The sequence below is a fragment of the Phyllostomus discolor genome, chromosome X (assembly GCF_004126475.2).
Source record: "Phyllostomus discolor isolate MPI-MPIP mPhyDis1 chromosome X, mPhyDis1.pri.v3, whole genome shotgun sequence".
In the NCBI taxonomy this organism is placed as follows: Eukaryota; Metazoa; Chordata; class Mammalia; order Chiroptera; family Phyllostomidae; genus Phyllostomus; species Phyllostomus discolor.
The window spans coordinates 55,438,295-55,463,475 of record NC_050198.1 but is presented as its reverse complement, the minus strand read 5'-3'; the positions used below and the strand labels follow the sequence as shown (position 1 = coordinate 55,463,475).

The 25,181-nt window shown below is 44.5% G+C and overlaps 1 protein-coding gene across 3 annotated transcripts in view; it reads left to right on the top strand.

Annotated features, from left to right (window-relative positions):
* Positions 1 to 1,019: 1,019 nt before the first annotated feature.
* FRMPD3 (FERM and PDZ domain containing 3) overlaps positions 1,020 to 25,181 on the top strand; it is a 116,494-nt gene continuing 92,332 nt past the window's right edge. For all 3 annotated transcript variants that reach the window (XM_036017125.1, XM_036017126.1, XM_028522987.2), the window contains exons 1-2: positions 1,020 to 1,541; positions 2,045 to 2,083. In XM_036017125.1, the coding sequence (XP_035873018.1) occupies positions 1,465 to 1,541; positions 2,045 to 2,083 (116 nt within the window). In that variant the 5' untranslated portion in view covers positions 1,020 to 1,464. The remainder of the gene's footprint in view (positions 1,542 to 2,044; positions 2,084 to 25,181) is intronic.

The following is a 25,181-nucleotide window of genomic DNA, read 5'->3' as shown; positions in this document are numbered from 1 at the left end:
ACTGTTAAAACTTTGCTTCCCAGAGCTCTCTCAAATTCTGAGACAATGGATCACTAGCTAGCTAAGTGGCTAATAGCTATCAGTGCTTATAGTGCACCAGGCGCTGGGCTTGCCACTTCATATGCATCATCTCATTACATCCTCACAACGGTGAGGGATGTTAAATTATTGTAACCATTTCACAACTAGAAAAACTGCTCATCAGCTAATTGGTAGCAGACTCAGGATTCAAACCCAGGAATATCTGACCCCAGAGCCTTTCAAAGCTCACCACCTCCTGATGCCAACCGCTAAAGCATACCTGAGAGAAAGCAAGTTCCATTGTCAATAACAATATCATCACTGTTGTCATGGTTTGGGTTATGCTCATGATCATGGTTATTGTCATCCTGTCATATCAGTAATCATTTGTCAAGCACTATCTTTGTGCCAAGCAACCACACTGAAATGCTAATAATAATAATAATAATAATAATAAAATACCCCCTTATCCACAGTTTCACTTTCCATGGTTTCAGTTACCTGTGGTCAAATGATATTTGAAAATATCAAATGGAAACTTACAGAAATAAATAATTCATAAGTTTTACATTGCATACTGTTCTGAGTAGGATAATAAAATCTCATGCAATCCCACGCTGTCCTACCTGAGATGTAAATCATTCCTTTGTCCTGCATCTCCACGCTGTATATGCTACCTGCCTGTTAGTCACTTAGTAGCCATCTCGGTTATCAGATCGATTGTCAAGGTATCACAGTGCCTGAGTTCAAGTAGCCCTTATTTTACTTAATAATGACCCCAAAGCACAAGAGTAGTGATGCTGGCAATTTGGATGTCAAAGAGAAGCCATAAAGTGCTTCCTTTAGGTGAAAACGTATGTAGGAAAAAGATTATATATATGATTTGGGACTATATGCAAGTTAAGGCATCCACTGAGGAGCTTAGAACATCTCCCCCTCAGATAAGAGGGGATTACTATAATACTAATAGCAGTTAACAATTATCGAATTCCTATTATGTGTCAGACACTATCCTCACCATCTTACCAGGATTTCCCTAATCATTCCTTACCATGTGCTATGCAATAGATCCTATTCTTAACCCTATTTTAGAGAGGAGAAAACTGAGGTTTAGACAGGCTAATCTACCCCATGACCTCATAGCTAGTGAGTAGCGGTGCTGGGGTGTGGCCTCTGTCTGACTCCAGAACCTGAACACCTGTGCTATACTATCTCCCACATAAGGGGTTCCCATCTCTCCCTTTTTTTTTTCCATTTTGGGAGTACTGTCTTCCACTGGCTTCTGATAATTGGAGAGCTCTTTTGGACCCATCTGCTAACTGGGATAGGGGCTGGAATGATAGGCCACCATGGATGTAAGCAGATGCCCTCCTACATGAACTGACAATCTAGACCCTTTCTATCTGACAGCCAATGCCATGAGAATGAGAAATCTGCTCAGGGATGGCCTCCCAGCCAAACAATTTGTACACCAAAAGTTTGGAAAACTACACAGCTGAGACTGTACAGACAGAGGCCAGGTAAACAAGATTACTCTTCATGTTTTCTTCCTTCTCGTTCTATAGGATTAGATTTTATAGAATATTTTTTCTCTTCATTGCACTTCCTTCCATGCCTACTAACATCTCTTATTGATGGTTCCTTCCTCCTCATCCTGAATAACCCAAGTCCTTTACCTAATGTCTACTTTCAGAGTCATTTGTTCGTCATCTCATTTAATTTCTCTTTTGAAATATGCCTGCCCCTGCCCTGGATGGCATGACTCAGTGGGTTGAGCATCATCCCGCAAAGCCAGAGGTCATCACCAGTTTGATTCCCCATTATGGTACATGCCTGGGTTGTGGGCCTTGTCCCCGGTTGGGGTGTGTGCAAGAGGCAACTAATCCATGTTCCTCTCACACATCAATGTTTTTCTCCCTCTCATTCTCCCTCCCCTATCTCTAAAATAAATAAATAAAATTTAAAAAGAAAAATGCTTGCTCCTTTCTCCAAATCTCTTCATTTTTCCCTGCTTTCATTTCAGCTCCAGCTGCATTAAAGTTGTAAAGCACTTTGGAAAGCAGTGAGTATGGCAGGATGGTAAATAGTTCCATATTATTTTGCTGTCATTGAGATTGGAGTCTTTGAAAACCAATGGCAGTTCACAGCCCTGGCAACCCATTGTCTCTGCAGGGCTATTAACTATCACTAGATGAGGTCTGTGCCCAAAATGTATACTTCTTAGATGCTATAGAGTCACTGCAGGTAGGACAGTATTAGCTTGACCAGCACTTCCCGAATTGGCTTCCATAGTACCCTGAATGTGAGAGATTAATAGGTACCATAGGGGAGAAAAAGGTTTCTGAATACAAATGAATTTGATAAATGCTGAGTTAGATAAGCTAAACTTTACTACAGCATTTTATAGAACCCTTAACATACTAATGAGAACCATGAATCTTCAAGAGGACATTTACAGCCATGCCACCCAAAGTGTGGTCTGAGGATTGGTAGCCTAGGCATCACCTGAGAGCTTGCTAGAAATGCAAAATCTCAGGCCTCCATCTTTCTGAGTCAGAATCAGCATTGTAAAAAGTTCCTCAGGTGATTTGTGTGCACATTGAATTTTGAGAAACCCTGATTTATAGCACCTGGCATTTCTAAAACTTTTTTTTTGTCCATGAAACCCCCTTATGGAGCCTCTTTTGGAACTCACGTTCCCTGCAACATACTTTGGGGAAATATAGACAACCTTCCATATCTGCAGGGTTTGCATCTGTAGACTCAACCAACTGTGGATCGAAAATCCATGATCGATAGAATCCCAGAAAGTCTCAAGAAGCAAAATTTGAATTTGCCACATGCAGAGCACTACACTGAATCCATGTGAAAGAAGTGTTGTGTAGGCACACCCTGATGTAGCCTATATGCAAATACTACACCATTTTATATGAGACTTGAGCATCTTCTAATTTTGGTATCTGCAGGGGGTCCTAGGCCAAATCCCCACCAGAGGTACTGAGGGAGAACTATACTAACACTACAAAGCCCTTCTTAGGAATTTCTCATTGTCCAGAAACTCCATAGAAAGACATTAGCCAAAGCAACATTTAGAAATTAAGGAGCTGATTCATTTTATGTTACTCAAGCCTCACTATTTAGAAGTTTCAAGTCTTCTGAATCTTCTATTACCAGAAAGTCTTCCCATATCTCCTATTCCCAATTAACTCATTCCCTGGGGCATTCTTAAGCAGTGTTCTCTGGCCCACCCAGATCAACCCATTTGTTTCTTTTTTTTTTTTTTTAATTTATTTTAATCATTGTTCAAGTACAGTTTTCTCCCCCCTACTCCCATTCCAGCTCACCCACCCAACCCTCCCCCCTTCCCCCCCATTACCCCCCACCCCTAGTTTTTGTCCATGTGTCCTCCAGATTTGTTCCTGTAAACCCTACCCATTCCCCCCTGAAATTCCCTCTTCTCTCCCCTCTGGTCACTGTCAGACTATCCCCTATTTCAGTGTCTTTGGTTATATTTTGCTAGTTTTTTTTTTTTTTTGTTTTGTTGTTTAGATTCCTGTTAAAGGTGATATCATGTGGTATTTGCCTTTCACTGCCTGGCTTGTTTCACTTAGCATAATGCTTTCCAGCTCCATCCATGCTGTCGCAAAGGGTAGGAGCTCCTTCTTTCTTTCTGCTGCATAGAATTCCATTGTGTAAATGTACCATAGTTTTTTGATCCATTCATTTACTGATGGGCATCTAGGTTGCTTCCAGCACCTAGCTATTGTAAATTGTGCTGCTATGAACATCGGGGTGCAAAGGTTCTTTTGTATTGGTGTTTTAGTGTTCTTAGGATAGAGTCCCAGCAGTGGAATTGCTGGGTCAAAAGGCAGTACCATTTTTAGTTTTCTGAGGAAGTTCCATACTGCTTTCCATAGTGGTTGTACCAGTCTGCAGTCCCACCAACAGTGCACTAGGGACCCCCTTTCTCCACAGCCTCTCCAACACTTGTTGTTTGTTGCTTTGTTTATGATGGCCATTCTGACTGGTGTGAAGTGGTATCTCATTGTGGTTTTAATTTGTATCTCTCTGATAGCTAGCGATATTGAGCATCGTTTCATGTGTCTTTGGATCTTCTGTATGTCCTCCTTGGAGAAGTGTCTGTTCAAGTCCTTTGCCCATTTTTTAATTGGGTTACTTGTCTTCTTAGAGTGGAGTCATGTAAGTTCTTTATATATTTTGGAGATTAAACCCTTGTCTGAGGTATCATTGGCAAATATGTTTTCCCATACAGTTGGCTATCTTTTATTTTGATACTGTTTTCTTTAGCTGTGCAAAAGCTTTTAATTTTGATGAGGTCCCATTTGTTTATTCTTTCCTTTATGTCCCTTGCTCTAGGAGACAAGTCAGTAAAAAAGTTTCTGCGTGAAATATCTGAGAGTTTCCTACCTACGTTCTCTTCTAGGACTTTAATGGTGTCATGTTTTATATTTAAGTCTTTTATCCACCTTGAATCTATTTTTGTATAAGGTGTAAGTTTGTGCTCGAGTTTCATTTTTTTGCACGTAGCTGTCCAGTTCTCCCAACACCATTTGCTGAAGAGGCTATTTTTATTCCATTTTATGTTGCTGCTTCCTTTGTCAAATATTAATTGACCATAGAGGCTTGGGTTTGTTTCTGGGCTCTCTGTTCTGTTCCATTGGTCCATGTGCCTGTTTTTATGCCAGTACCAGGCAGTTTTGATTACAGTGGCCTTGTAATACAGGTTGGTATCAGGTATTGTGATCCCTCCTACTTTACTCTTCTTTCTCAAAATTGCAGCAGCTATTCAGGGTCGTTTATGGTTCCATATAAATTGTTGAAGTGTTTGTTCTATGTCTGTGAAATAAGCCATTGGTACTTTAATAGGTATTGCATTGGATGTGTAAATTGCTTTTGGTAGTATGGGCATTTTGATGATATTAATTCTTCCAATCCATGAACACGGTGTATGTTTCCATTTGTTTGTGTCTTCCTTGGTTTCTCTCCTCAGCGTTATGTAGTTTTCTGAATACAGGTCTTTTACCTCTTTGGTTAGGTTTATTCCTAGGTATTTTATTTTTCTTTTTGCTATTTCAAATGGGATTTTTTTCTTGATTTCTGCTTCTGCTGTTTCATTGTTGGTGTACAGAAATGCCTTTGATTTCTGGATATTGACTTTGTATCCCGCTGTTTTGCCAAATTCATTTATTAGGTCAAGCAGTTTCTTTGGTGGAGTCTATAGGATTTTCTATGTACACTATCATGTCATCTGCAAACAGTGACAGTTTTGTTTCCTCCTTTCCGATTTGGATTCCTTTTATTTCTTTTTCTTGTCTGATCGCTGTGGCTAGAACTTCCAGTACTATATTGAATAGAAGTGGTGAAAGTGGACATCCTTGTCTCGTTCCTGTTCTTAGTGGAAAATATTTTAATTTTTGCCCATTGAGTATAAATCCAGCAGCTTCTCTAGAGTACTAGAGCTCAGGATTTGAGCCTCCAAAGAATGTTGCATGGTCCCCTGCTATAAAGCATTAGAAGGGCAATTTTCTAGAAGCTGGTGAACTTTTCAGTCAGATGTGTTCTGTTCTGTCAAGCTGTTGTTTTACTTTTAGGCCTTTAGGCCAAACATCAAAATAACAACAGCTATTTTGTATTCAGATCTTGTGACTCATTTGGGGACATTGTTAATATTTTATATGAAAACCCTCATCTTTTTTTATAATATTTTATTTATTTATTTTTAGAGAGGGCCAAGGGAGAGAGAAAGAGAGGGAGAGAAACATCAATGTGTAGTTGCCTCTTGTGTGCCTCCCACTGGGATTCTGTCCCACAAGCCAGGCATGTGTCCTGACTGGGAAAATTGAACTGGTTACCCTTTGGTTCACATGCCAATATTCAATCCAGTGAGCTACACCAGCCAGGGCATTATTTTTTCATTCATATTTGTGATTTTCAAGTGTATTACTGCATTGCATTCATAAACATGATTTTTATTAAATTATAGAGCCCCATTTTTTTTTCTCCTCAGAGAAACACATTTCCTGTTTTGTTAAAACTTAACTGGAAAATAGGCTTTGATATGTGAAAATTTGACTTGCAAGGAACTTGTCAGGGATGGAACTATTCTGTGCAGTAAGGTGCTGAAATGCCCAGGCTCTGGCTAGCATGTGGATGAAGCTCTCAGCAAGGTTTCTTAGAAGTTGTCAACAAACGCATTCTCAATGGCCACTTTCAAAGGCTAGCCAGGATTGTCTGCTCAGATGCAGGAAGAGCAGGTGACAATAAGCATCAGGGTGATACTTAGACATATGTGAAAGTGAAAAAGATGTATACCATTAGGCCCCTCAGGCTGGAAAGCCTGCCAACCCCAGAAGTTGCCTTCTCTGGTTTTGAAATGGTGATTCTGACCTCTCCAACACTCCATGGAAGCAGAAGCAACAGAGTAAATAGGGAAGGAGACATGGAAACACCTCCCCACTCTGGATCAAAAGATCCAAGCTTCATTTGAATTTTCCACCCACTCAATGATGCTGGCAATGCTACTGTTTAGAGCCTGTCAGTTTACAGCTAAATGCAAACACACCTAGAAGAGGTACCCATTGATGTCAATGGTTCTTTGTCTCTCTAAGTCAATGTCTATTTGCAATGTATAAAATTTAGGACACTTCCCCCAGTAGTGATTCTACTTGCATTTTTTTCTCTCTACTGACAACCCACAACTGATGCATATAAGAACTTTTCTTGCAAGAAATCTTTGCCTTTCAGAGGACCCAAGGCCCACTGATTGGTTGTTCTCTATAGTTTGTAATGGGTATGAATGAATAATATCAGCTACCATTTCTTGAGCATTTTTACTATGTGGCACACACTGGGCTCAGCATTTTACATGCATTATCTTATTTAATTCTTCCAACACCTGATTATCTCCATTGTAAAAATAAGGAAATTGAGGCTCAGAGAAGTAGGTGATTTACCCCCCAAAAGTCACACAACTGGTAAGAGACACAACCAGGAGGCAAGCCCAGATTTGTGGAATCCCCAAGTTGTGTTCTTTATTCCTCAGGCTGAGGAACTGGCTGTGCTGGGAGAGAGCACTGGAGAGGCCCCAAATTCGAGAGTGGGCAGATGGGCTACTGAGGAGACAAAAGGAAGGACTAGGAGGTTGAAGAGTGGCAGGCATGTATGTTTGCCTCATAGTTTTGCCCACAGCTAGTCCTGCAAACCAGATGAGGTGTAAGGTGGCTTTCATAGGCCACTTGGAGATCTAATGACAGAGTCCATTCCTAAATCCACCTCTGTACACACAACTGTTCATTACATGTTCTCAAAGACAAACTGTTTCAACAGCACTGACCTCCTTTACAGATCTTTGGTCACTCCAGACACACTGAATCTCTGGGCCTTTGCACATGCTATTCTATGAGTTTGATAGGCACTTCCCCCAGACAGATATAAGGCTCCCTCCATCCCTTCCTTCAGGTCTTTGCCTAGTGACACCAGCTCACTAAAGCCTTTCCTGACCACCCTATTTAAAATTTCAACCACTCATCCCCAATTCCTTGATTCATTTTTCTCCAAAGCACTTACCATTCTCTAAAATAGCTTATAATTTTACCTATTTATTTGTTTATTGTCACTAGAATGCAAACCCAAGAGGACAGAGATTTATATGTTTTGTTCACTGCAGTATCCCCAGTGTGGTAGCTCAATAAATATTTGTTTAAGAAATGATTGACTATGCAAATAGCTTTATACATGGTCCCCCCATCATATCTACAGAGACACACAGATCTTCTGAAATAAAACAGAAGGTGAGCAGATAAGAGAATGAGTAACTTCATTGGTGAGAGGATGTGAGATGGGAGTACTCTGTGCCCACAATTCTCAGTCTGGTTAAAGCCAAGAGGCCATATTCTAGACTCCTCTTGACAGCAATTTTACTCTTTGTATCTGTCGATTGAGAAACATACTAATGACCACAAACTACTGTGAATGTGTGATGTTTTAAAAATGAGTTTTGTTAATAATTATAACATCTGACTAAAATTTGGAAAATAGTGGTATGTATATGAATAAGATGTTTTAGGATAGTGTTTAAATACTTACTCTCTGGCATCTATCAGCCAGGGTTTGATTTCTAGTATTGCCACATATTACCTGTGTGATGTTGAGCAAGTTGCTTAAGCCTCTGCTTCAGTGTTCTTATGTGCAAAATGTGGCTAATAAAAGTACCAAGCTCACATGATTGTTATGAAGAGTCAATGAGCTATTGTATGTCAAGCTCATGTAATGTACCTGGCAGGTAGTAAATATACCCCACATGGGAGCTGTTCTCCTTCTCATTATCATCATTATCATGGGTTATTGATTGACATATCCACAATGTTTCAAAATGCATGTATGGGCATCCCTCTTGCAATATGCTGCAGTCCCTGGGGTCCTGGGCCCACAGTTCTGGGGACCAGTGTGGTGGACACTACATGTTGTTGGCAGTCAAAGAAGAGGAGCTGGAAGCTGGGTGAACAGAGCAGTTGGTGGGGTGAGAAGGGGAAGGTAAACAAGAGAGAGAAAGTGGCCACAGGCAACATGTTGGAATGGCTTGATTCACACATTCAGAGAGAGAAAGCCAGCAGCTGTGCAGGAGGCCTTCCAACACTTCTCAAATCCTGACTTAGCTAAAGGTTGCTCATGAAGGCAAATAGAGATAGTTATTACAAAATGGCCCTCCATTTTGTAATAACTATAAGTTTCAAGTGTTTATCACCTCCAAGTGTTAGCTCTTCAAGATGTGAGGCTGCTCTGATCAACACCATGTTTGGTCTTGCATTCTGGAGAATTATGGAGAATTCTGAGTTCCAGGTGGTAGCCCATTAGCAGCAGCTTCGGTCTGCAACACCAAGAGCAACCAGCTGAGGTATTTGGGAGAGCTGAGCTGGGAGCAGCAGTGAGTGGGGCTACTGGGCAAGGATACTCTCCTCCAGGGCACTTCATTACTGCCCCCCTGCAAAGCAGGAAGCACAGGGAAGATTAACCAGGGGGTTCAGTGAGCCCTGGTGATTTAAGAGATACAACAATAAAGAGGTCAAGGATGGAGTTCCATGAGGGGCTGGGGTAGGGAGGAGTGGCCACCCCTGAGGCTTAACATTATCCCACAGAAACCAGTCCACCCATAGAGAGAACACACAAACTGTGGCCATAGACTGATTGATTTGATGAGGGAGTTGAATATATGCTATGATTTTTTTTGCTCAAAATTGGAAATACAGCCAATTAAACTTCACCTTCCCAGGGAAGAAATAGGAAATCCCAGTTTTTGGTTTTATTTTGGGAAGCTGTTCTTTCTGAAAAGACAAAAACTTCAGTGGCACTTGGCAACATGCCACAAGGAAACTTCTTCATGACCTTCAGTTGGAAAACTCACTCTTGTGCAAATCAGGAATTTTTGTCCTCAAACCAAGGATCTTAAAAAAGATAGCATTGTCAGTTCCAAAAAAATTGGCTGGGGCCCTCTCTCCATTTGTCTTGTAAGCCTTGACTCCATTTTGGTAGACATGCAAGTGGGCAATTTGTAACTGTCCAGACACTTTCCAGATCTGATGGTGAGCTCTTCTCTGGGGCCTCATTTGCATGGACAGATGCAGGCTGGCATCTTTTAGCTTAGCACCTCAAGCCAAGGAGCTGGAGTGGTGATGGACAACCTTTAGGGCAAATACCCTGCATATTGGATTAAAAACTCACAGTGTCATCTTGGGGCTAATTTGCATGGGGTTATCAGGTTAATCACTACAGTGTCTCCAGGAACTTGAAAATCCTTGAATTCTTATGCAACCAGAATGCTCAGAGTCTGTTGCTATGAAACTTGGAATATAAATTACCATGAATACCATTAATCTGTTCACTAGGAGGTTAATTTGCAGTTTGTTGGCAAATCACATGTGGGTCTTATAGCACGAGTGTGGGTGGTGTTTTTGTGCCAATGTGTGGCCCTGCTTGTATTTCTGGATCTGTGTGTGTGCATGTGCACACACACATGCACGCCTATGTGGCATTGGGATTGGCACTCTATGGGAGCTCACATTGTGTGTTTTCTCACTGCTCCTCAGATCTCACCTGGCTTTTCTGCCACATCCTGGGCCCCAGGATATGTGCTCTCAGGCTTGGAAGGCTGCTGTGCTGAGCAGTCCTTGCTCCATTGCCAGCTTATGAGACATTAACGCCTCCTGAGATAGAATCACAAAGGGATCTATTAATGCTTAGAATCATCTGGATTTTCTGAAAGACACACTTTCCCATTCATGGCTCTCAAGTTGTTTTGCACACAGACAGTTTGCTCCTGGCAAAGGAACTCAGATTGTTAACAGGAAACAGGGCAGGGGGAGTTGCATTAGGGTAAGAGATGGTGTGACTTGGACCACACTGGTGGGGCTAGAAAGAAGAAGACTGCTGAGCAGAGCTAGGAGCTTTAATGGTTACCTTGTGTTGTTAATAGGTTTGATGATCCAAACTTCACCCTAGCTAAGCTAGCCTGCTGTCCCATAAAACACAGGTATTTATAACTAAGTGAGAAAAATCCCTTCCTGACTTAAGGGACAGGCTATGGGGTGTGATTGAAGGAGTATTGGAACCACACTTAACCAGAAATAGCTCCCCAGCTAGCCTCCCAGTGCTGGAAATCCACTTTGAATTGGAGGCACAGAAGATTCAAATATACTGTCTGAGAGGGAAGTCCTAATGGGAAAGCAGCTCCTGAAGGAAATTGGAACAGAAAACATTTCCATTGTGATACTCAGTAGGGGTCCCTCAGGGGATGATCAGTGGTTTGGGGGACTCATAGAACAGCCTGAGGGATGGAAGTTTGTGGGTCCATCACAGTGAAGGTTTGTTCAAAGGCACAAGGTCATACTGAAAGTTGGGAAAGACTCCAAAAAGAGTTCCATCCACCTATGTTACAGGTAATCCTTAGAATATGCCTAGGAGGGGCAGAGTTAATTTGTGATGTTAGTTAGAACTTGAAGGGCCACTCAGAAGCAGACTTAAGAGGCCTGCTGCTAACCAGAGAGCCCCAGAAAATGTGGCTGCTAGAAAGTCTTCTTCAACTTTCTCTCCCCCACAACCCCTCCTCCCACTTCATTCAATCATCTTTGACAGAGTACCTATTATTGCCCCAGTCACTGGGGATACAATGAACAGGACTTATCCCTCAACCTACCCGCCACAAAATCACATTCTAATGGGAGGGTCGATTTTTAAAAAAAAATTATTGATTTGAGAGAGAGAGGGAGGATGAGGAGAGGAAGAAGAAGGAGGAGGAGGAGAAGGAGAAGAAGGAAAAACAACATCGATTTGTTGTTCCACCTATTTATGCATTCATTGGTTGTATATGTGCCCTGACCAGGGATCCAACCCATGAACCTTGGTGTATTGGTAGCTCTAACCAACTAAACTACCTGGCCAGAGCCTGAGACACAACTTTTAAATTAACTCTACCTGGGTAGGCAGACTGGGCTCAGAGAGTTTCCCATGGTGAGGGTACAGAAGGTATGGTGGGTTCTGGGGTGACCTGGAGAGCTTATTCCTCATGCAGAAGGGGTTCTGCTACTTTGTTCCATCTCATCATTATTGGGTGGGGCTTAAAGCTCAAGGTTGCCAGCTATGATTGATTAAGAGAAGGCAGAAATCCAGATTCTTGTATGAAATCAAAGGATTATTAAATGATATATATAAGCTTTTAAAAAGTTGAAAATAATCTGCAGGCCAAGCAAAAGACATATATGCCTGCTAGCTGGGTGACCTTTGGACAAGTAATTTTCACCTCTTGAGCCTCAGTTTCCTAATATATAAAAATAAGGAAAATACTACTACCTACTTCATAGGGTATGAGGATTAATGCAGTCATAGAAGTGAAATGCCTGTCACATAGTAAGTGATTAATACATGATAACTATTATGATGGTCATTATGTTCCAGTCCGTCAACTGAGGAGCATCTCTTTATAGGTGATTGGCATGAAAGTCTCTACCCTTTACCTCTAGAGAGACACCATGCTTTATTCAGGGAACTTTAGTTCCACCTTTGCCTGCAGATGATACTAAAATAACACTTGCAGAACAATTGGCCAGCGTGTGTATATGGGGGATTGAGGTGCATTTCTTTCCTTATACTCCCCTCACACAGCAAATCCAGTGCTGATTGATATACAAAGCCAGTCTGGGTCTGGCAGGGGGAAGGGCTGTGGAGGCCTTCAGAATGATTTCCTTCAGGCAAAAAGGAGGAAAGTAAGGCAGGGAAGCTGGGTCAGAGTTCACATCCTACTCTACCTTCAAGTCTTATGGGGGACACCCAAGATTTTTAAGAAAGTTCTCAGCTGTTAAAACTTTTATGCTCTCATCTATTATTTTTACTTCTTCCTTTCAAACAGTGGTTCTTATCCCTGTCTGCACATTAGAATCACCTGGGCAGCTTTTAAAAAATACCAATGCAGGGGCCTGAACCTCAGGTTCTATGACCCCTCACACAGTTGTAAACAAAATTTCATAAGGGGGTGTGTGTATACATACTTTCTCAAGACTTGGTTGGGGCCTCAAAGAGCCGTGCCAAAGATGAGTGCCATAAACTTGTGGGTACTATGGGAAAGAGCTCTGGTTCTAGGCCCACTGGGCCATCAAACAGTATCTATCCACACAGACAGGCCTTTTTAACTATGAGCCCTGGTTTTCTCACCGGTCCCACAGGGGTCAGTAACATACCGACTTCGTTTCCTATGGCAGCTGTGAGGATGTACTGAACTACTAAAGCAAGTTATGAAAACGGTCTTTGAAAAAGCCCAACCCCCTCTTCACAGGAGAGGGCCCATTATTACAAGGTTAAGGAGGGTGTGGGTGGAGAGGTAACAGAGGCAGCAGGGAGCAGCACTACACATGGAGAAAAGGCCAAACATGTTAAATAAGTAGCTCACAAATGAGAGCAAATTAATACGGGGCCCAGTGAGAACAGAACATTTGCACTGCAGGTGCAAAGCGCCCATTGGAGCAGTTAAGCTTTAGCAGGAAAAATGAAGTAAAATAGCAGAGGAAGGGAGACAGGGGCCAAGTGGGGAGATTTTCAATGCTAGAGAGTATTGCTGTGGCTAAGAGATAAAGGAAAGGGGACAGCCATGATGGAGGGAAAGAAAATGGTGGTAAGTACCCCCAGTGGGCCTGGGGAACAGGCAGCAACACTTGACAGCCCTTGATGGGGGAAGCCAGTGGAGGGTACAATATCAGTGCCTCATCCAGTAATAGTGGTGTCATCCTCTGGCAACCAAATCCATACTGAAGGGCAAAGGGTCACCAGAACAGCTGCTATTGACTACAGAGCCAACCCCCATTCCCTGCCGCCTTCTTTTTCTTCCTTCTGTGTAATAGTCAGAACCCACCTGACTCAGAGGTAGGGAGTGGGACATACCTCAATTCAGAAGCCCTTGACAAATCTTGAAGGAGAAATGGCCTGGGAAGAAATGGCCCTAAAGTAGAGCAGTAGAGCAGTGTCCTGGAGGGCCCCTACTAAGCATTAACCTTTTGATTGCTGGATCAAGAGGCAGTGGGGACAGTTGGAGGGCACTCAGGGGGTCTTGGGCCAACAGCTGTTTACTGATCACTAAGTCAGGAATGTTAGATCTGAATAAATATGATGGAGGTACAGGTATTCACTGGTGGAATGTCAGCCTTGATCTGGGGTTAGCTGGAATAAGTCCTGGAGGATATAGGACTTGTAGGTAGAGAACTGCTGCTGTCAACTTGAGGAGTTGTCTCTGCAAGATGGGGTGGAGAATAATGAATAACTTTCCCTTTGCTCCTTAGCAAAGGTGGATCTGACACTGGCTACACTGTTGAATAGCAGCATCAGACTCACACCCATAGTGCCAACCTTTCATGCCCTTCTAACTGTCATGTATACACAGTGCCATGTCCAGTTTCCTGGAATGAGGGCCCATTCTGGAAGGGACATCAGTCTATCTCAGTGCCATACAGCCTAGAATCTGAGCCTGTTAGAACGGAAAGGGACCCTGGAAATCAGCTAATCCAGTGCTTTCTATTGACATGTAGGAAACAGAGGCCTCGAAAGGGAAAATACAGGGTTATATATATAATTAGTCCTAGAACTGGGATAGGCAGCAGGGTATCCCTACTCCCAGCCTGGTGTATTTTGTATGCTTTCTTTGCTCTTATTCCAAGTCTCCGTTATGGCCAAGGGAAAATGTTAGAATATCCTTAGGACCAGCCTTACACATAGGTAGGCATGATGTGATCAAATATGTCTCCTCAACTGCCTGTCATTGTGCCTGGAATTTCATCATCAGTGATTTCACTCCTTTGGAACTTGAAGCTTTCTAGTCTTTCAGGGGGATAGACATGGGGGATTTATTGACAACTACTGAGAGAAGGGCTTTGCAAATTGGACTCAAGCTATACAGCTGAGGTATAACAGCAGCAGCTGGTCCAGGGGCAGGCTGACATGAGCATGGGAACTCAGGGTGAGAATCTGAACCCAAGGTCTAGGCCACCCTGATGGGACAGGGAAGGGATAGTTGATACACCCATACCAAATGCTTCTATCTTGCCCTGGCTGGGGCTCACATAGGAGACATTTCATCAGGAGACTGTACTATGACTTGGGAGGTCTGAATCACTGCTGTGTGGTCCATACTGGGAAGATAGGGCAGGATAGTGAAGGATAACATCAGACTGTCTGGAGTGGCTGCAGGGGCACTCTATTAAAAGAAGCAGCCTGGGCGAGATGGATGCAATGAGGGAATCTATGAAGACATTGAGAGGAGACTCAGCTGCAAGAAGGAGGGGGTCCAACACTGCCAAGGGAGGCTGGGTGTGGAGTCTGTCTGTTCTGTGCCTCTCCCAGGGACCTGCTGGCTGAAGGTGCCCTCACCCACTGCTGAGCTCCTCCTTTCTGTTGCTGTCTCTGATTACCATTTTAGTATGGCTCCAGAACTGTGCAGTGCAGCTCTGGGCTTGGCTGGACACAGTGCCCAGGTTCCTGAGCCTCCCTGTTCTTCATCAGCTCTAGTATTTTCATGTTGAAGAGGCTTCAGGGTTATGATCTCATGGGAAGGAGAAAGGAAGGAGGCTAGTGAGTTTGTCTGGAAACAATTCTGGCAAGACCCCATATTTCCTTACAGTTTGTGTTTACTTGGGATAAGAAGGGACAGGGAAGAATGCTTCTGGAAATCTGGTGATTTTTCTTGAAGCTGTCTTTGCATAATGAGAATGGCATTGTAATTTAAAGTTGTAGGTAGGTCTGTTTGGAGTGGCTTGCAGGGATGAGCAGAGCCAGCTGGAGACCCTCCCAGATGCTCCACTAGTTCTGTTGTAGATCTTAACTACCTGGGCTAAAACCAGAACTCCTAGCTTCCATAAAAAATACAGTGTCCACCCTGAAGGTTACCTTCTATTATCTGATATGAGTCCTATGCCTCCTGAGGGGGTATCTCTGGGGGCCTCAAGTGGTTTCTACCCAGACACTTGCAATCCTGGGCTCAGTTGGGCTTGGGTCCAGGGATGATGCTGCTGTTCCCAGGAATTAGAGACCCAAGGCTGCCCCATCGATCCCACTCAAGTCCCCCAAATGATCTTCCTGGCTTAAGGCCACATCCTCCTAACCCCAGGTGTCATGGGCACTATTGAAGGAGGATGATACTTCACAGAGCAGAAACTCTTGCTCCTATGCAGGATCAGTGATTTGGGGGAATATGGAATTCAGTGCAATCAATCTGTGAGAGTTAGCCAAGGTTCTTTTAAGCTTTACTTCCTAGCAGCTCCCTCCCACCTTGGAAAGAGATTAGTCCCTTCCACTTGTCTAGTGGCTTCATGCTTTTCAAAGCTCCTTCTCATCCATTATCTCCACTGAGCCTCAAAAACATCCCCATGAAGTAGGACGGGCAGGTGTTATTTTCTTGTTTGACCAACAAGAAAATTGAGGTCCCAAAAGGAGACATGACTCACCCAGGGTCACAAAGCTATTTATTTAGTCAAAAAACTAGGACTTAAAAATGTGTTTCCTAATTTACAGTCCTGTGTGCTTTCCACCTCCTATGTAGACCCCCACACAGAGCCATGGAGGTGCCCAGCACCTAGCACCATGTCTGACACACAGTAGATACTAATAAATATTTGCTAAATGAATTAATGAATGGATAAGTGGAGGCAAGGCAGGAGGAATACAAGTTCTAAAACTGCTCTTTTTTAATGATCAGAAGAGAAAAACAGGAATACTATATTATTTCATCATTTTGACCTGGAAAGAAGAAATCTTACCCATTTCACAATTATCATTGCAAAGGCAGGGAGATTAGGGTAGCTCTCATAGAGAAGCCACAGGGCTCAATTTCCCAACAAGGCTGCCTTCCACTCATTCTTTAAAGAGGAATATGTGATGTGGGCCCTCACTTCAGGATCAGGAAGGAATCAGAGTCAGCCCCATGAGAAGAGCCCCCTCCTCACACTGTCACCACTAGCTCCTTCTCTCCCTATGTCCCCACCAGTGGTGGTTCCTTGAGGTTCTGCCATGGGAGGGATGTCTGAGAACAATGGCTACTCCCTCCTTTAGGGCCTCTGTACCCCCAGCCCCCTCCTTCAACCCTTTTACCATGCTGAAATCTCACAGGCTCAGTGCTTGTCTCCTGGATGACACCTGGACCAACTATCTCCTATTACACTTTGAATCTTCTGCAAGGCCTGGAACATTGTAGAAGAGGTAGAGATGGATGGCATCTCCCTAGCACTAGACACTACAGTCAGAATACTGCCTCCCAGGGACCCACCTCAACCTCCACCTCCACCAGCAAACTGACAAGGAGTTGCTACTTGTCCCTAGTCCTGGCAGAAAAATAGGGAAATGAGGTGGAGACACAGGTGTTCCAATGTGTTTTAAAGTAGCATAAAAGTGACTTTTGAGGCAGGCAGCGGCCAATTTGAGATCCCTCTGGTTTCCAATCGTGGCCTCACCACTTATTACTAGCTAGTGTATCTGGGGCCATTGGCTTTGCTCTGCTGAGCCTTGGTTTTGTTTTCTGTACAATGGGGAGGATGCTGGGATGAGGATATGGATGTAAAGCACGGTGCATATCAGCTGTTTTATCCACCAGTCTCTGTACTTGGAGATCCCTCCTCTGCTCCCAGCTCCCCTGCAGGGGCTCGCTCATCCAGTGTTGAGGGGAGCTCTTCCACGGTGGATTTCGAGCTGCGAGAGGCAGCAGACGCTGTGTTTACCAGCTGCCTCACTAGTCCATGGCTCTGGGGCTGGGCCAGTCGCCTACTTCTTTAAGAGTCTGATCACAGCAGGGGCTAGGTTTCTAAGGCAGGTGTGATCTTTCTCTTCCTACAGAGGCTGCTGCTGCTGCCGCCGTGGGAGCTGGGCACAGCCTGGGGCAGCTCAAGGGGGACACGGCCTGGAGAGGACCGGACAGTAAGTACTGCAGTCAGAGCAATGGGGTCTGGGCTCCTTTGGGAAACGGCCAGAAAGTGGAGCACCTGGCTAAATGTCTGGAATCTGTGAGGTTAGGGATCGGCAGCCTGGTGTTGGGTTCCTTGCCGGCCCCTCGAAGTGACTCAGGACAGACCTGGCAAGGGTCCCAAGGCCCTGGGTGGGCGCCTGCTCAGTGCCTGCAGTGGATGCACCTGGTTGGCGTGTTGGGAGCCGACGTCCTCTTGCCCCCACCCCGAGCACACAAGGATCTATTCAGGTTGTCTGGCCACCCACAGGCCCCTGCTTGGTGCTTCCTGCGAGGGAACTGGAAGACAAGATGCACAGGGCTGTTTTGGACGCAGGTAGGATAGTGGCAGCTTGAGCGGGAAGTTTACCTCTGGAGTGGGCTGCCTGGAAAGCTAGAAGCTGGGAAGGCTGGTAGGAGAAACAGCTTAGGGGCTAGGCGCAGTCAGCCCTAGAGGGCCCGATAGCCCTCTCCTCTCCAAAGCTCCTCCCTCGGCCGGGATCCCTTTGTCTGAGGTGCAGAGCCTTCTAGATGCCTTTTCCAAGCACCTGGGATTCTGCAGGTCCGTAGCACCCTGGCTGGCCTGCCCTCAAATACCTCGGTGTTCACGAAGCCTCGCAGAGCTGAGAAACAAGCCTACATTATTAGGCAGTACATTACTTGTTAGTTAAATAAATAAATAAATAGCCTTGGCAAGTGGGAATATGCAGGTACATACCCGTCACTTTCTTTTCTTGAGCTGTGTAGAATTCAAAAAATGGGGGCATCTGAGATCACAAAGGTGAATTTACACTAAGTCACTTAGTCCTCCTCTCAGAAAAGACCCAGATCTCCCTTCTGCTTCTCCAATCACTCATCTTTACTGAGAATACTGATGATCACAGTAACTGGTATTACTATGTGCCAAATGTTGTGTTAAGTTCTTTAGGCAGTAATAAGAATTTGTATACAATAAGAACATTAGCTGGCATACATTCAGCATTTTCTGTGTGGCAGGCATATTTTTAAGTGCTTTACATGTATCATCATATTTAATCCTCACGGCAATCCTGTGAGGTAGATCCTGATAGTATCCCCATTTTTACAGATGAGGAACTTGAGGTGGTGGAAATGGAGAGGTGGACAAGCCCAAGGTCTCACAACTAGTGAAAAGTAGAGCTGCAGTTTCCACCCAGTCTCATCTCAGCATCCCCACTGTTAACTACTAGAAATAGGATAAGAAGTTAGCTTTAATGAAGTAGTCAAGTAGAGTTTGTTTTCTCCACAACAAAACTTATTTATTCTGTAAATCTGAAGTCTGGGCCCAAGGTCTTAAGGTCCAATTTTTAAATCACCCCCATTAAATTCTATGAAGAAAGGCATTAAATTCTATGAAGAAAGACACTTATACCCCATATGTAATCTTTATGTAGGTACTTTATTTTTTAAGATTCTATGTATTTACTTTGTTTTAGAGAGGGGAAGGGGGAACATCAATGTGTGACAAATGCTGGTTGCTTCTCTCACACCCCTTACTGTGGACCTGGCCTGCAACCCAGGCATGTGCTCTGACTGGGAATTGAACTGGCAGCCTTTCAGTTCCCAGTCCAGAGCTCAATCCACTGAGCCATACCAGACAGAGCTTTATGTAGGTACTTTAAATTAGGTGCTATCATTAAGTCCCATTTTACAGATGAGGGAACTGAGGCCCAAAAGGTTAAATAACTTGCTAAAGTTGGGATTCCAGCCCAGATCTACTGCCTCCAAAGCCCAGACTGGAACTAACCTTTGGCAGACTGGTGTAAGAGGCAGAGGTTCAGCCATCGCCTTCCCCAGCCAGGCTCCTCAAGCTGTCTGTCCCCTCCTCAGCCAGTAGCCTGGAGAGCTGCACTGTTTTCTACTTTCCCTAGCCCCCATTGGCATTAAAGAAGGGATTGCGCAAGTTGTAAGAGAAAGGGCTTCCTAGAGGCCATGAAGTATTCTGCATGAATTTGTGTTTTGTTGTTGTAATAAGTGTCATGCCTTTAACACCAATAAGTTGTTCTGCTTTATAAGTTTTGTTAATTAGACAAGTGTCTGGTCTGCTCACTTTTAGTTGTTAATCTGACATGGCTCTATCTGAGTGCCCCTGTTAGGAATTATTTTCTAAAAAGTTTTTAGAGACTTGCAGTGCTGAGCAAAACCATCTTCCCACTTCCTTGGGAGGAGTAGGGGGCTTGTTTCTCTGCCAGGACTTCAGTAACAGGAACTGCAACTGATACTTTAGTAGTATTATTATGTCTTTGAATTTTCAGCCCTTCTTCACCCCAGCTGGCCCCTGTGAGCTGAACAGAATGTGACCATGTCCCCAGGGTTTCTTCCTCTTCACATCTGATCCTGCAGTGAGGTTGTTTGTAACTTCCCACTGTTTGCCCTGGCCCTTTTATAAAGCTGGCTTCCACAGATTCTCTTCCATGAGGGCATAATGTGGCATGTGAGCTTCTTGGCTTTGGTCTTCATTACCATGACTGGATCTCAATGCATCTGCTGGTGGTCTACCCTTCCTGCCTCCTTCTGTGATGTGAGAGGGGAGTCTTCCATGTATAACTTTTGGGTGGTGTACTGGATGTGTGACTGGTAACCCCAGTGCTGGATTGTGTCCCAGGTTATCTCTGTGGCCTCTTCTGTCTGAGTTCACTAAGTGCACTGCATCGTCTCACATGACCACACAAAAGAGGCCAAGAGCTAACACAAGTCCTCTGCCTTCATTCCTACAACCAGAATAGAAGTTCTCCTTCAATTTTCCCTGAATGTGTTGTACAATTTCTTCTTTTAATTTCAGTGGCTTAAATACCTAGAGGTTTCCCTCTTTATGGAATCTTCTTTATTATTAGTTTGCTGTCATGTTTGACATTCCTTTACTGGAATGCCCTTCTCTGCCTTGTCCATCTGCTGGACTCGTATTCACCTTCACCACTCAGCTGTTGGGAGTCATGGGGGGGCAGGAGACAGGCCCTTCCCTGTGCTCCCATAGCATCCTCTCCTGCCTCTTGTGGTGCCAGTTGACACATGGCTTTACATTTGTCTGTTTACACACCTGCCCCCACCTCAGACTGCAACCTCCCCGAAGGGAGAGACTGGGCCTATTTTACCTCTGTATCTCCAGTATCCAGCACCATGCCTGGCACATAGTAGATTTTCAGTTAAATTGTGTTGCATATATGAATGAATGCTATCTAAAAGCTGGTGGATGGAGGTTGTGACTCACAGTACGGCACTACACTATCTGTTCCCTTTACAAAAAGGAATATGGGAACAGAGCTTGCATTACTCTAGACAGAGTCCCAGCTGTATGGGTTTTAATCACTAAAAAATATAATTACACTTCAATTCAAAAATAGAATGTTCTGGATAACTAAGGGTTGGGCTCCCCCAAATCATTTTTTTTTTTACTTTTTGGTTCTGAAATACCTGGGTCTGCTTTTCTTAGCTTAGTGAGTCAAGTCTGGGGTCTATCTTTGAAGCTGTGTTGCTGATTAGGGAGTTTGCAGGTTCTCAGGATCTGTTAAGATCCTGTCTCCCCACAACCTGGTTGCAGAGTATTGTACAGTCTTCTTACCATCCCCACCCTCACTTTCACCCAAAGGCAGTGCCAATAGGCCCTTTGAGGTTTGCAATTTCACTGTCACTCACCTCCAGAAAACAGATGGGGAGGTCCTGATTAGCAGTATGGGGGAGGTTCAAAGTGATTGGGTGCTATGTCATGCACTCTGAGAAAGTAACTCAGCTCCTGCTCTTGCCTTTGATTTCTAGCAGGAGTATTCACCAACCTTGCTGTCCCTTTTCTATTCCCATAGGATCTTCCCTTTTCTTTAGAAAAGAGCTAATAATCCCTTCTTCCTTCTCAGAAGGAATATGCAATTGGGCAGTATAAAAGGTGTCTTATTGTCCTAAGGCTGTAGTTGGCATCTGGATACCTCCAGACAAGGTAACATGAGTTTACCAGGCCTCTGCTCACATAACCTCTTTTATTGAGTTGCTTCTTAGCCTGATTTCTACCCTGCTCCCACCCTGTACTGCTCAATGGACAGCTTGGAGATGGTGCATAGGGCAGAAGCTCAGGGTGCTCCTATTTGCACCCTCACAGGAAGTCAGCCTGGTACCTACTGGGCATGGTGCCTGGGCTTCAGATATACTTCCATCATCTCAGGCAAGGAGGGGCCAGATGGGCATGTAGGCAAAGCAGCAGGATGTGAGAAGAGGGACCTGGAAAACGGTTTACTCACTGTGTCCCCGGGCCAGCTCCAGCTTCTTGCTTTCTAGCTAGCCTCTCCCCAGCAGCCCCTCCCCAACTCAGACTGTTGCCTTCATGCCTCCTGCCACAGTATCCCTGCTCCTCTTCTGTTTCTGGGTCTTTTCTCAGTGCTCTCCCTCTTTATTTGCCCAAATACGGCCTCTTCTGTAACATCCAGCTGCAGTCCTCCTCTAGAAAGCCTTCCCCTGCTGCTTCCGGAAGTCATCAGAGGGTGGACAAGGGTGAAGTAAATAACTCCCAAGGCTCCTGCTTACTCTGAGATTTACCAAAGTCAGGGGTAGGGAACATCCCAAGATGGTGGTCCAGGCCATTCATGCCACTAGCCTCACAGAAAAGAGGGAAATGGCAGTCAGCTAGCCAAGTAAGCACTCACTTGGATTCAAGAGACTTTGCCTGGAGTCCTGTGCAGCCAGTTTTTGCCAAGCAGCCCCCAGAGTGACCGTATTTGTGCCCTGGGTCTTTGGCTGCTAGAGGCAGCTAGCTACATGTTGGGATATTCCCAATAGCTCCTGCCCACACCTGCTCCCCCTATCCAGCCTCCAAGCCTTGTTTATTGTTTACAGTTCAACCCTTGGCAGATTAGACGCTAGGATTCAAGAGGAGAGAGAGGTGGCCAGGGACTGTCTCCTGGCTTAGCATTCTGTTTTGGAGCTCTGCAGCACAGTTTGGCCTTGGAGAGATGTGTTCATCACATCTCCCAGGAAGAATTCAGGCCTGCTGCTCTGTTCCCTGCCAACTCCACTTTTCCCATCATGACCATTCTTCTCACCTTCTGATATGCTCTCACCTTCCTGTTTTCTCCTCTTGATCTCATTATCTCCCCGTTCCCCCCCCCAAAAAAAAATATAGCCTTTGGTAGTTGGGGAATAGGCCTAAGTCGGACAGTGGCCTGGGTCTCTTCCACAGGCTGCTTCAGATTTGCTCCTTGCACACCACATCCACATTTGTGAAATGAGGAGGGTGTTATCATGCTTGTTGATATGGTGTAAGTGCAGTATCCCTCCTGAAAGAGTTTGATACCAGAAGGCTCTTACCATGTGGTTCTTTCCCAGTAGCAGGATCCTGGGGTGCAGGCACAGTTCAAGAACATTTAGAGAACAGGATAGACACTGGAGTGGGCCTCCAAAAAGCTAGAGTTTGTGGGTTCAAGTTCTCTGCCCAGCCTGCCTTTCCCAAACTTGTCCTTTCTTCTTTACTGTCTCCAAGGCCCTCCTCTTGACTTATATTTCTTCTTCTGTCTGGTTTTCCCTGCCTGGCCTCACCTCTCTTCTCTCTCCTGGCTCTCAGTCTGGCCCTCTTTCCTGCTTAGTTATCTCCCTCCATTCCTAATCTCCACCCCTCTGGCTCAGACAATCTCTGTCTCTGCACTCCTCAGAAATACTTGCTGTGGTATGTGGTATGTGGGGGCTGTGGTGCCCAGGGCTCTTTGGAGTGACATGACAACTCCTTCAACCCCTCCTGAATATTTCATTGCTCCAGTTCCCCCTCACTGCCTCTGCCAGGGACAGGTGAGTGGGGGCCAAAATGCAAGGATCTGCCCTGGCTGTTGTGCCTCAGTGGCTTGAGTACCAGGCTGTGAATCAAAAGGTTATCAGTTCTATTCCCAGTCAGAGCACATGCCTGGGTTGTAGGCCAGGTCCCTGGTGGGGGGCGTGCAAGAGGCAACCACACATTGATGTTTCTCTCCCTCTCTTACCCTCTCTAAGAAAATAAATAAAATATTTTAAAAAATGGAAGGATCTCCCCACTAATTCTGCCACAGCTCAATGGCAGCAGCTTTAGACTTTGTGACCCACAGTGCCATATGGTATCAGCCTCACATCTGGCATAGCCCTCAAATCTGTAACCAGGCTGGCAAACCCAGCAGGGAGGGTTTAGGACCATGTTTGGGCCAGTTGGACAATGTGTCTGAGTCTATTGGATGTGTAGCCCCTGAAGAGAGAAGTTGGGAGGGAAGAAAATGACTGCCAAGCAGGTTCTCTGCAGCATCCTCTAGGAAACATCATGGGGGTTGGTCTTTGTGAGGTGACTACAAACTCCCAAGTATTTGTAGGAGGACAAATGGCTTTGGTTTCTCTACCTGCTCCATTGTGACTAGCTAGAACAGATGACAGGTGTTTCTGTTCCAGCCCACTGGGTAAAAACCTGTGTTTGGCAACCAGAAAATGAATCCATATGTCAGCAGGTTTTCCAGAAATATGCCTCTGCAAGCTCAGCTGAAGAAGAAGTTGTATGGCCATAAAGACTTGGAGGAAAATAGGGAGGCAGCCCTAGGAAAGTACCCATGTCTACCCAGAGACTTTCAGGACTAGGAAGGACTATCCAAAGTCATCTTTCCTCCCACCCCCAGCCTCTGGAAATTCTGAAAGAAAAGTTGTTTGCCATTTAAAGAAACATTTCTTCCCTGAGAGGAAATAACTGTTAGGTTTCCCATCCCAGTATCCCTAAAAGAACTGGAGTCACACTGGCTTCCATTTCTTCTTAGATTGTAGCCTTTCTTGTACTCTCCCATTCACTCCATTTTCTCTCAACTTTTGTCTTTTGCCAGAGATGTTGAGGGGTTTCTCCAACCAACTAGACTCCACAGCCAGAAACCCATCTTTCACAGAACCAGTGGGCATTTGATAATGAATTTCAGGGAATAGGCAGAGGAGTCTAATCTATATGTCTCAAAATCACATCTATCCATGTAACCATTCAGCAATTTAGAAAATATTAGGCACCTACTATGTGCCAGGTACCAAACTAGATGGTGGAGATACATTGTTGAACAAGAGAGGCATAGTCAATACTCTTAAGGGATTTACAGCCAAATAATCACATAAATGAATATATAACTACAGATTATGATGAGTCTCATGAAGGTCGTGAACAGGTTGCAATAATAGGGAAAACCAAGGCAGAGTTATCAGGGAACACCTTTGTGGGGAGGTGATATTTAAGTAGAACCCTGAAGAATGAAAGATCAGCCACATGAAGAAAGAGGTTTCCAGGACAAAAGGAATGCCAAGTGAGAAGGCCCTGAGATGGTAGAGAATTTGATGTGTTCAGAACCTAAAAGGAGGCCAGTGGGGCTAGATTGTTCTAGGCAAGCAAAAGAGTAGCTTAAGAGGGGTATGGCAAGGAGAAACCATGGATAAGGAGTTTGGATGTTTATTCACTTGGGAAAGGTCCACAGGGTTTTAAGCAGGAGTTTTAGAATCTGATTTAGACTTTTGCAGTTTCTAAAGAGACCCAATTTAGAACAGAGCAGCAGTGGCTACAGACAGACCAGAAAGGAGTCTAATGCAGCAATTCTCGGGAGAGATGATGGTGGCTTGGAGACGGAGAGTGTTGATCAAATTCCGAGGAACATCAGTGAAGACTTATGGAGAGATCAGGTGTAGGGAGGGGGTTCTGGTGAGG